General features: G+C 38.5%; 1 protein-coding gene across 1 annotated transcript; it reads right to left on the bottom strand.

Moving 5' to 3' along the window:
* Positions 1-5,996: 5,996 nt before the first annotated feature.
* LOC116130665 (TMV resistance protein N-like) lies at positions 5,997-6,758 on the bottom strand. The gene is made up of 2 exons (XM_031416392.1): positions 6,612-6,758; positions 5,997-6,530 (listed from the first exon to the last, which is right to left on the bottom strand). The coding sequence occupies exons 1-2, from the start codon at positions 6,756-6,758 to the stop codon at positions 5,997-5,999; spliced, it is 681 nt and encodes a 226-aa protein (XP_031272252.1).
* Between the last annotated feature and the right edge of the window lie 6,024 nt (positions 6,759-12,782).

A 12,782-nucleotide genomic window follows, 5' to 3' on the forward strand; every position in this document is an offset into this window, starting at 1 on the left:
AGGGTCAAGAAGTGGTTGTACTTAGTCAGTCGGTCAACCACGACCAGGATGGTATCGGCACTATTTGTTTTGGGAATCCCGGTGATGAAATCCATAGATATGTCTTCCTAAACCTGCTCAGGAATAGATAGAGGCTGCGGGACTCAAGGGCTGGTATTTATTTTGTTGACAAACTGCACAAGAATCGACAAACTCCTTGATATCTCGTTTCATGCCCTCCCAGTAAACCACACTGCTGAGTCTTTTAAAAGTGCGAAAGAAACCTGAGTGACCCCCAACAGGAGATGAGTGAAACTCATGTAGAAGAAGTGGAATGTGGGCCCCTTTCCTTGGTACAACTAGGCAGCCATTACACAAGAGACGGTGGCCAACTAACGTGAATGATGGGTGGCCATTGGGATCCAACAACAATTTTTGAACAATTCCACACAATTTGTCATCTTGTTGAATAGCATCCTCTAATTCTTCGATACCTGCAAAATAACTGACAAAAAACCCATCGAATTCCATCTGTTCACCTCTTCTAGACAATGCATCAGCTACCCGATTCTCTGCCCCTGGTTTATACTGGATAATAAAATTCAACCCAATCAGTTTAGCAACCCGTTTCTGTTGATCTTCACCTTGTAACCGCTGATCCGTTTGAAAATGGAGGCTTCTTTGGTCTGTCCTAATTATGAAGCGACGCCCCAATAAATAATGTAGCCACTTTTGAACTGCCATCACAATAGCCATTAATTCCTGCTCATAAACCTATTTAAGCTTCGATTGAGATGATAAGCCTTTGCTAAAAAAAGCCAACGGTCTACCCTCTTGCATCAGGACAGCCCCTAACCCACTTCCTAAGGCATCAGTCTCAATGATAAATTCCTTAGTAAAGTCTAGCAAAGCTAACACTGAAACTGAAGTCATTATCCTCTTAAGCTCATCGAAGGCCTTTTAGGCTTCCGAATTCTATTAAAATGCATCTTTCTTAAGTAAACTGGTGAGAGGAATGGCTATTTTCCCGTAATCCTTGACGAACCTTCGGTAGTAATGGGTCAAACCCAGAAATCCTCGTAATGCCCTGATATCCTTGGGAATTGGCCACTGTAAAACACTGTCAATTTTGGAAGGATCAACCGCCACTCCACATGCTGAAATGACATGCCCGAAATATTCTAATTCTCGTTGACTGAAGAAACACTATTTCCGATTGGCAACCAGGTGGTGTTCTTCAAGGGTGCTGAGGGTGATCTCTAAGTGCCGGATATGATCCTCTTTAGTATGGTTGTAAACCAATATGTCATCAAAGAATACCAAACTGAACCGACGTAGAAATGGCCGAAATATGTCATTCATCAAGGCTTGGAAAGTGGCTGGGGCATTAGTCAACCCAAAGGGCATGACTAAGAACTCATAATGCCCTTCGTGTGTCCTAAAAGCCGTTTTGTGGGTGTCCCCATCCTTTACTCAAATCTGGTGGTAGCTCGACTTCAAATCTAGTTTGGAAAAAATGGAAGCTCCTTCTAATTCATCAAACAATTTGTCAACCACTAGGATGGGAAACTTATCCGGAACCGTGATCTTATTAAGAGCCCTATAATCAACACAAAATCGCCAACCGTCGTCTTTTTTTTTTCACCAATAACACTGGGCTAGAAAAGGGGCTAAGGCTGGGCTTAATGATACCGGCAGCTAACATCTCACTCACTAGTTTTTCTATCTCATTTTTTTGGTAGTAGGGATAACGATAGGGTCTAATATTTGGGGGTTGGGAGCCGGGGAGGAGGTTGGAGTGATCTTAGGTCCTTGGCGGCGGTAATCCTGGACGTGAAGAGAAGATTGACTGATACCGAACCAGAATTGGTAGAATGCCGCTGTCCTCTTCAACTTGTGATTCACCTAGCTTCTGCAAATTACCAAATTCCACAAAACACCCATGTCCCTCGCGTTGAATTGTCCGAAGCATAGCTTTTAAGGAAATCAGAGTTTTGCTTAGAGAAGGGTCACCCACAAATTTCACAACTCTATCTTCTAGTTTGAACTTCATTACCTGTGTTTTCCAATCCACCGTTGTCTCCCCCAAAGTTTCCAACCATGCCACACCCAAAAACATATCTGCACTGTTCATCTCAAACGAAAAAAAATTATGTATAATCGAAGTCCCTTGAATGTCCAACCGTACCTCCCTACATTCTCCCTCACATTGCACCCGATATCCATCACCCACACGTACCCCGAAGGTTTGCGTCTGCGTCACTGGTAATCCCAACTTCTCAGTCACACCCTTGCTAATAAAATTATGCGATGCTCCACTGTCAATCAACACTATCACTTCAGCCCCTCTGATTTTTCCCTTTACCTTCATGGTTTTCGGACTTGAGATTCCCACGACTAAACTAATTGAAAGCTTCGCATCATTTGGTAGTTGCTCCTCCACGGTCTCACTCAGATCTGCCCCAACATCATTTGGCTCATCTTGACTCTCGTCCTCCTCAATCAACACGACGTGGAACTACTTGTCCCCACATCGGTGGCCTGGAAAAAATTTCGCGTCACATCGGAAACAAACCCCACGTGCCTTCTTCCTCTGGATCTCAAGTTCTGTCATCTGTTTGAAAGGAAATTCTTTTCTGAAAACTTAGCTGCTCGGTTGCTACTGGACAGAGTTGCTGTTGCTACGTTGACTAGAGTTTGGAGAAAAATGGCTGGTTCTCTCGTTCCATTGGCGGCCTAATTGGGCAGAAAAATTTTGATGTTGGCTGGAGTTTAAATTCGCGCTACCTGAAGGAACCAATGGATTAGAGTTATGTGCAAGCTTTGACCCTTTTTCCTACTGCCAAAATTTTTTTTCCCGATCCACCACTATAGGCCCAATTTACTCTATTAATTCCACTACCCATACTAGACTTAACACCCTTATTTAGCCCATGTTTTAATTCTTCCAAGGCCTAATTTTTTTCTTCTATCTTCTGGGCCAGTTCAATTAGCTGGATAATGGAAGTGGGTTGGCCCAATCTAACCTCAGCTTTTAATTCAGGTTTTAGCCCATTCAGAAACGCAGCCCAAAGTAAATCTTCCTTCTTATCCTTCAATGGTGCTGACAGGGCTTCAAACTTATGGCGGTAGTCCTCCACTATTTCGGTCTACCAGATTCCCATCAACGCCTCATACGGACCACCATCTTGGGATCCTCCGAACTGCTGAAGCAGAGACAGTTTAAACGCTGCCCAAGTCGTGACAGGAGCGCGGATTTCCATCCACTGGAACCAATTTATGGCGTCTCCCTCCAAACACACAGCCACCGTGTTCAGCCTCTCCTCCTCTACCACTTGATACATGTTAAAGTACCTTTCTATCCGGAACAACCACCCATACGGATCCTCTCCGACGAAGACTGGCATCCCGATTTTTCGGCAAGCGTATCCTGGATGATGTCGGCCATCTATTCCATTTTCGTCATTCATATTTGCGTTAGGGTCCCCATTTTCCCCCTCTGTGTTGCCTGTATTGTTTACGGGGTGTTAGAGTCATGAAAGTGACTCTATTTTGGTGATAAAAATACCCCATGTGTGATTAAATTGAAGTATATTGAGACAATTAAAGAATTTATGAATTTATTCACGAAAATCACTTCCTAATATTTTTCTTATGAATTTAACGTGTTTGGAATGATTTTGGAAAGTATATGAGTTGATATTAGGTTGTGGTTTATGGATTAAGGGTGATTTTGTCTCATTTATGCTGTTTAAGGGGTAAAATGTCATGTTTTAAGGGGCTAATTTTGTGATTTTCAATTATGTAGGGACCAAACTGATATTTTGCAATTTGTTCTATAAAAGAAAACAGAAGTTCGTGTGAAAAGGGGCGTTGTTCATCATCTTTTCCGACGACCCTTCGTCTTCCATTTTCGGTGACCTCCGACGACTCTTCGGCTTCCTCGTGCACAGATCGTCGTCATTTCCATCGTCCCGAACCACCACCGTGAATCATGGAACGTAGCCGCGGCGTTTCGTCTTCCACCATCGTGACTGTTCATCTTCCAGGCCAGTTTTGGCCGTTTTCAAGCGAAGTTTCAGCTCCCCAAGGGTCGATCTCCCTTCCCCACGGTCGGATCTATTCGATCTCTCTTCCCTACGGCCGGATCTACACTTCCCTAGCTTCAACCACTGCAAAAACTGCCAGAATCTGCGATTTTGCCGTCGCTCCTCTTCATCTTCCAACCCAGATCCTGCTCATTTCTGGCGACTTCTCACCTCCCTAGGACCTAATCTGAACTCCCCATCACCAGAGCTTTCCATCGGTACCTTCGGATCCCATTTCTACCACCATTTTTCGGAAGACCCGCCGGAAAATTAATGTTTTCCGACGAGTGCGGCTGTTCGTATTTCGAGCTATCCGTTGGTTGTTTTCACCCCTTCTTTGCATCATATCGCTGTCGGTTACCTCCTCTCTGCCATGGTCAGCTTCGTTTCCACCATTTTGGCCTCCGTCATCACCACCATGAGTGGCTAAGTTCCCGATTGTCTGTTACGGCATAGGCGAGATCGGGATTGACTCCACGACTCTCCTCATCATCTCTCGACTAGTTGGATGAGCCCGATTATAGGACATTTGGTAGTATTGTGCTTCGGATTATATTTGTTTTCATTTCATGTTTGATTTCGATACTTTAATATGATTTGAACATAACTTGTGATGAATATTGTTGTCCATTATGATTTAATGTTTTCATAGAACTTGCTGAATGGTAAACGTTGGTTTGAAATTATTAAATGATGAATATTGCTTTTTATTACTTCGCATTGATTGTAATTGAGTTGTGTTCGGGTTTAATTTAATTTCTACTATTGTTGCGTTTATTGTGAAGTTGGTTGATTGGATATTACGTGTTGACAAATTGTATTTGTTAATCGCGTACCAACTAGTGGTATTGTCTTGTAGTGTTTATCGACACTCAATGATAGTCTTTAACCAATCGAAATTGAGTGATAGGGTGAGAAAGGATAGATTATACCTAGAGTGTCGGGAAGCCATTTCATTGATTTACCTTGCCTTGTAGGTTTAGGGGATCGTAGAGAGTGGAGGAGAATTGTGTGAGTCGGTCTCGTGTCGAACCAAAACCGTAACGGAAACATTTTTATTATAAAGTCTTTATTTGTTTTAATTTCACTATTTGATTATTTGCATTTAGTCTATTTAGTTTCATTAATCAATTGCCAATTTCATTTCCGCTACTTAAAATACATTAGGTTGTTAGTCTTGCTCCCTGTGGATTCGATCCTGCTTACCGCTAACTACGGTATTTAGGTTTAATTTTGTGACTGTGACGACTGGTCTAACACGGGGCTCTCTGTTGAACCACCCCTTTCAGCTCTTCTAACTTCTTCTTCATCCTTACGCCTAATCCAAGCTTGGATTTCCAGCAAACAATCTCTCATTGTTCGCATGTCCTTCTCCACAACATCTAATCGTTTTTCCATCCTTGTTCCAACCATTCCCCAAATGTCACCTACTCTGATACCAATTTGTTCGGACCTTGCTATTTCGTTCAATCTCTCTTGCTATTCCACCTGCAGAAAACTCATAGGCACTACAATTTCTAGCAACAGATCCACGGCCACAACACACAACACAGTCACTCAATCAAACATTCTGAATATTTTCAATATGTGTATTAATAATCAAGGGTTCAATACAACTTTCTCAAGAGTATCAAAATTTAAAAGAAAAGATGAATAGAGAATAACAAGGCTGATTTCCCAGAACAGACAAAAGAACACAAAAATAACAATAATCTGCTAGCTTCGAGGGCCAGTACCTCCCCAGTCCCAATTTCCCATTTTTTCTCTGATTCCAACAATATTCCCTGTCACCCTTTTTATGCCCAACTTCATTCTAAAAGAATTATTCCAATTCCAATCCAAGGATGTCACCTGTCCCCTGCTTGTTGAGTAGAAATGTGCCATTTTATCCTCTCTGTCCATGCTTTTTCCTTCTGCTGAAAACATGCACTAGCGGGGTCTCATCACAATATCAGGGTAAAACCCACAAGCATCTAGTATTTCCATTACTCGACCTTTATCCCTCCCTTTCAAGAAGCATGCTATATATAAGAATATTTGCTTTTCTGTGTTCTTTAGTCCATCGTAACTTATTCTAAGTACTCTCAAAATTTCTTCATCAGGATGTTCTTTTAGCCTATCCAAGGCGCTTTTCCATTTGTCAACACTTCTGTCACACAAAAATGATCCCACAACTACAAAAGCTAACGGAAGGCCTTGTGTGTAGTTTATGACATGCTTTGACATCTCAAAATGTTCATGTGTAGGTTGTTTATGTTTGAAAGCCTTCATTTGTAAGAGCTCGTTAGCTTCATCATGATCCAATCCTCCAACCTTATATATATATTGGACTCCATGGCTAATTAGCAAATGTTCATCTCTTGTTGTAATGATGATTCTACTCCCAGATACAAACCAATTAGGTGCAGCAACCAATGCTTTTAGTTGTTCTTGTTTATCAACATCATCAAGAACCAGCAAAACCTTTTTCCGACATAGCCCTCTTATTATCAATTGGATTCCTTTCTGAACATCTCATATATTTGATTTTTTACGGAAAAGTACCTCTGACAGAAGCTGTTCTTGTAAACAAATTAGACCTCTATTTTGAGAGACTTCTCTAACATTGGCAAGAAAGCAAGAACCTTCATATTGATCTGATAGCCAGTCATATACAACTCTAGCAAGTGTAGTTTTACCTATTCCACCCATTCCCACTATGCCAATGAAACCAACATTATTTGATAGTGGCTTTAAGTACTTTATGAATTCCTCAAGACGAGACTCTACTAGGGGTGGGATAATCCGGTTAACCGAACCGGTTTATCCAAATCGAAAACCGGACCAGTTTTGGTTAAAAACCGAATGTAAACCGAACCGAATTTTTAGTTCGGTTACCGGTTAACCGGTTTTCAAATTATCCTTTAATCCTTAAAATTCTTCAATGTTTCATTTAAGTCCCTAAATTCAAATATTTATTATTTTATATATAATAATTTTTTTGCTTTTATATTTAGGGTAAAACCGGTTTTCGGTTAACTGGTTTGAAATTTTTTTCAAACCGAACCGGTTTTTCGTTTTTTGAATTTCACAAACCGAAAACTGAACTGGTTTGTAAAAAAACCTAATTTTTTATTCGGTTTTGGTTCGGTTCGGTTTTCGGATTATTTATCCCACCCCTAGACTCTACTCCAACAAGGTCCTTAGGGACATTAATTGGGAATGGAGTATCCAATTTTTGGGATATCATGTTAACAATTGTTTGGATAATTTCAGATTCATGGCTGCGAAGAACAGTAGATGAAACATATAAGTAAACTATTATGTTGCAGCTGATATACTAAGAGTCATGAGTTACAACATAAAGATTATTATGACTTCTTTAAAGTCAGAAAAATTGAACATTGTACAAGTTTTCTTACAAAATTTGTGCAATAACTAACATGGAAACTAAATTCAACTTTAAAATAGAGATCGTTTCGAATTATTAATGGGTTAACTTTTACTGATCCAATGTTTTGAACCTGAAATATGAAACCAATTTGTATGAAATAGTGACTGTATTAATCTCGATCTATCACTTATTCAATTAAAGTAGGTTGTAAATCATATTTGATTATCCATGCATGCTACTTTGGCTAATGTCTATTTACTTCATACGATTATATTCCCTTCAAAAGGCTTAAGATAAAACAAAAAGAGAATTAATAAGACTGTGCAAGAATTAATAATTTTCAGTATGTGTCCTGCAAATGCCATCCAGAAAGATTAGCTATTTGAGTGACAACTGATCTCCACCTTTCCACCTTTTGCTTATTCTCCCTGAAACTTTCTTCATGTTTATCAAATGCTTTCTTGAAATCTCCGGTCTGATTCCGTACATCAGATGGATTTATATAATAAAAAATTGGCAAAGCAGTATGTTGCTTCTCCTCTATGCACTCAACAATTTTTGCAAGTTCTTCTAGACACCATGTAGAAGAAACATAGTTTTTGGATAAAATTATGATGGAAATCATGGATTTCTCAATTGCACTCAAGAGTTCAGATGAAATTTCCTTTCCTCTCTCAAGTTCTTCATCGTCCCTAAACGTGAAAATCCCCTTTTGATCTAAGGCAACATATAGATGGTCAGTGAAATTCTTTCTAGTATCTTAACCTCTAAAACTCAAGAACACATCGTATTTCCATTTACAATTAGAAGAAGAAAGAAATGAAGAGGCCATTGGAAACTGAGTTCTTTAGCTTTGCTTATTGTTCTGAGAAATGAGAAAAGCTACTTCACTTCCTTTGTTGGTTACTCGGTATTAACTCATCCGATTTTGTTTTTTAGTCAAAAGTCAGAAACCCAGTACCAGTATGAGAGCCAGCTGTACCGCAGACATTATAAAACAGGGATTGTTTTTCTAATATAACCCCTCAACTACTAGGAATAATGAAAAAACCCCTATCGTCTATAGATGACAAAAAATTTCCGTTACTTTAGAGTTTGCTTTTGTGTTGAGCTGTGTGCTACTAAGCTGTGTCTGCTACTTTTTTTTCTCCTTTTTCTTTTTGTTTGCTACTTTGCCTGTTTGCCATTCGCGATCTGCACTCTCTCCAGTCTAGTCCTCGTCCTCCTGTCCTCCATTCGCGATCTCGGATCTCCTTCAAGCTTCAGCTTCAGCGGTTTAGCCTTCAAGTCTTCACTCTTCAAGTCTTCGGTCTGCTACTCTGCTTCAGTGCTTCTTCCTTGCTGTGGCTGGTCTGCTGCAAGTCTTCATTCTTCAACTTCAAGTCTTCAATGGTTCAACCTCTTCAATCATCACCGTCGCTATCTAAAAGTCTGCTTCTTGCTTGCCGTTGTTGGTTTACCGGATTAGTCACTTCAGTTCAGATTTCAGCCGTTGGTGGATTTATATTTGATATTACTTTGAAATACCTTTAATGATGTTTGAACTTTGAACTTTTAAACTCTAGAGTTTACTTTAGAGTTTAGACTTGAGGATTGAATTTGTAAACATAACTTTGATGGTTTTATTATTATTGCAGGGTTGGATGGATGGTTTTTAAATTTTAGTTAGATGAAATCATGAAAAACCTGGATTTCTTTTCCTGTTTTTCGTTTTTGCTGACGTTACCGATCTGACCAACCGGTCAAACTGGTCCAACCGTTCAAACCGAGAACCGGCCATTTGGCTGAGTCGACTCCTGGTTTGGTTTTCAGAACATTGCTAAAAACTAAAAAAAAACTTTAAAATATAGAAAACCTAAAGATTGTTATAATTTTACTAGTGTAATTGTAATAAAATATATTAATAGGGATTGAAAAAGAGCAAAATAAAGAGGGTGAAATAAATTTATTTTATTAATTCTTTTTCTTAATTGAGTTATATATTAAATGAAGGAAATTGACCCAATTTAGATTCTTTCCTCACCAACCCACCTCCCATGGGGACCAATTTTCCAATGTCATGTGTTTTCAAGTTGGACTCGTATAGGTCATGTGTTATTATGTGGACTTGCATGGGTCATATTTCTTTAAGTTGGACTTGCATAGTTGCATAGGCCATATAACAAATTGGTGGAAGGCCATCACTTACAATACTCCTCTGTGGACATCTACTATTGACAAATAATTATATTTAACCTTACTTAGGAAAAACCTAGTAAGATAAAAAATCTAAGTAAATAAATTCAAATCTATAAATGCAACTATAAACTGTAAAGTGGTGTTAGATATAAACAGAGGCTAGCTATCTCATTATCCGCATATAATTGAATACTCTCCTTAGTTGTTTGACACGTGACATATTTTGGAATTCGTAAAATTGTATTATCTTGACACGTTGAATTGACAACTAAGATTTGTTGTTTAATGAGTCTAATTAAATTACTTCATCTTGACAGATTGAATTTATATTTATTATTCTATCTATAATTAATAATTAATGAAAATTTTTAGATCCGTATTAATAATAATAATAATAATTTTAAATGTATTGCATTAGTATTATAAACATTTAACTATTTGGACACTTGGATGTGTATTAATAAATGTATACATATGTAAATTATGTAATGCATTGTGATTGTGAATGTTGTGTAGAAATTTCTCACATCCACATTCACTTAATGAAAGATGTCTTGCCGGTGAGCTCTTGATTCTCCCACTCCGGTTTAGTAGACGACGTTTCAAGATGTTAAATCCGAGTAAGTTGTTTATGAGAGCATCCTCTTTGGAAAGGTTAAAGGTCCGCACCGTTTATTTATTTCATTTATAAAAATAGATTTTGAGAACGGTCAAGTTACAGATTTTGACAGCCAAATTTCTACAGACAAGATAGCTAAGACGTCATGCAACTTTCTTGATTGGAGAGCAAGGTTTGGATCTAGATCTGTTGACCGGATGATTCAAATATCTTGATTTTCCGTTTGGTTCTCGAGAAAATTTTGGATTTTCCCGGCAAACGAACGGATTTGTAATTTTTGAATCATATGTTCTTTGTTGTTGTGAAATTGAGAATTTCGTCTGTGTTTTTGTGTGATTAGGTGTTTTTGTGTGGAAATTTTCTAATTTTTGAAGATGAATCAATTGTATAATCGGAAGAAGGCCCTTGGCGCACGTGAGGAGACGCACGGTTTTGAATTCTCTGATCAGAGGGAGTCTGTTGTTTGTCCGAAGCCACGACGAGTTGGGATTTTGAATTCTCTTTCCTTTTAAACTTTGTTTTTATTTATTTAGAAATTTCAGTTTTAATGGAATCGTCATTTCATTACAATCATCCAGTTGGGGCGTCTGATTCAAACGCCGGGGCAGAGCTTCTAGACATCATTCTCATGAAGGTAAGCTTAATTAATTGTTAAGGTTTTATTATGTGAAATGATTAGTTTTTCATTTGTGATGTATGACTAAGTCTGCAAAGGGTGATGGTTTTGATTGAATATAAATATTTTATGTTTTTATTTGATTGTTTTAAATGTAGGTAATAGGTGAGGCTGATTTTCAGCGTAATAGGGATTTGGTGAAGGTAGTTTTCTTTTTTATGTGTATACGTTTCTTTGTAATAAACGTCGTTTCAATTTATTTGTGGTGGATTTGAAATTTTGTTTGTATGTTGGAAGTTTTTGGTTGATTCGGGTTGTAATTTCTTTCCCTCACTCAGCTTAGCTTCGCTTATTATTATCTTCCAATTCTTCATTTTAATTTCTTATTTTGTCCAATTTTTTTGCAGTTTCTGTGTAGAAGAAGATTCGGGCATGTTCAATCCTGTAACTTCTCATCTTTCTTTGTTGAATGGTTGTATTAAGAGTTCAAGATACCCGAATTCATAATTCTTTATATATAGTGGTTTAAATTATATTTATAATGGTAAAAGTTTTAACCATGAATCTTTTCTTATTCAACAGTGACAATTGCAGCGTGTCGATTGTTAATTTCCACGGAAGCTGCCCCAATCCTGATTGTTCTTATGATCTCTGCCTGACTTGCTGTGCAGAAATAAGAAAAGGTTTTCAACAGGGACGTATTGAAGAAGAGCTTTCTGAATAGCAGTTAGCTGAAAAAGCAAATGGCCAGGTTACAGATTTTGACACCCACATTTCTGCAGAGCTAAGACGTCATGCAACTTTCCTGATTGGAGAGAAGAGGCTGACGGTAGAATTCCTTGTCCTCCCAAAGCACATGGAAGTTGTGGTACGTAGATACTTGCACTAAGACACATCTTTGATGCTAATTGGATTGAAAAACTGATTAAGACTGCAGAGGACCTGACTATCAATTATAAGCCGCTGGATTTTTTTCTCAAGGATGTTTTTTGTGCAATCATGTATATTCTGCTGAAAATGGAGTAAAAACTTTTGGAGTTAGGCAGGCAGCTCATAGGGACAACAGTCGGGACAATCATCTCTACTGCCCAACTGCTACTCAGTTGGGAAACAATGAAATCGAGCATTTACAAATGCATTAGATGAGAGGTGAACCTGTGATAGTTACAAATGTGCTTGAAAAGACTTCTGGTCTTAGTTGGGACCCAATGGTCATGTGGAGTGCTTTTCGAGGGACAAAAAAGATTTTAAAAGAGGAGGCTCGTAAGGTTAAAGCTGTTGATTGTTTTGATTGGTGTGAGGTATGTGTTCATGTTTTTATATCCCAGAGTTGCAGTACACCTTTCTGTAGTTGCTAACATGTTCCTGGTAATGCTCTCCCTCCCTGTTTTCATGACTACTTAGATTTTCAGAATCCAGCAGTTTTTCCTTTTCCCGCGAACGTCTTTCTTCCCTCTCTTCTTTTAGCCACATCAATTCTCTTATCTCATTCAAACACTCCTTCACTCCACCTAAATCCACCTTCATGATCATCATATCCTCCTTCACCAACTTAATTTCCTTCTCCACATTATCCATTCTATTTTCCATCTTAAATTTGACTATTACCCAACCTGGCTCTGATACCAGTTTGATACAGACCTGGGTTTTAATCACACATCCAGCAAATTAAACACTCAACAGTTCCAAGATTGTAACCAACAGAACTAAGTAAATATGTAATAGCTGAAATATATTGATAAAGATGAAGTAGAATATTCAAAGGACTGAAGCAAATAAAGAAATACAGAATAGGAAATAAACCCCAGCTAGCAGTTCGAGGAGCTAGCAACCTCCAGACTAATCTTTTACAAAATAACTGAATGAATGACTCATGCAAATATTCTCCCTTATAAGCACTTTTTGGCCTCCCCTAATCACCTAACAACA

The sequence above is a fragment of the Pistacia vera genome, unplaced genomic scaffold, assembly GCF_008641045.1.
Source record: "Pistacia vera cultivar Batoury unplaced genomic scaffold, PisVer_v2 Contig223, whole genome shotgun sequence".
Taxonomy (NCBI): Eukaryota; Viridiplantae; Streptophyta; class Magnoliopsida; order Sapindales; family Anacardiaceae; genus Pistacia; species Pistacia vera.

Coding starts and splice junctions, on each gene's coding strand:
- LOC116130665 (XM_031416392.1), bottom strand. CDS start 6,758: ATGGGTGGAATAGGTAAAACTACACTTGCTAGAGTTGTATATGACTGG. Junction 6,531..6,611: donor AAGAACAGCTTCTGTCAGAG/GTACTTTTCCGT, acceptor TGTCGGAAAAAG/GTTTTGCTGGTTCTTGATGA.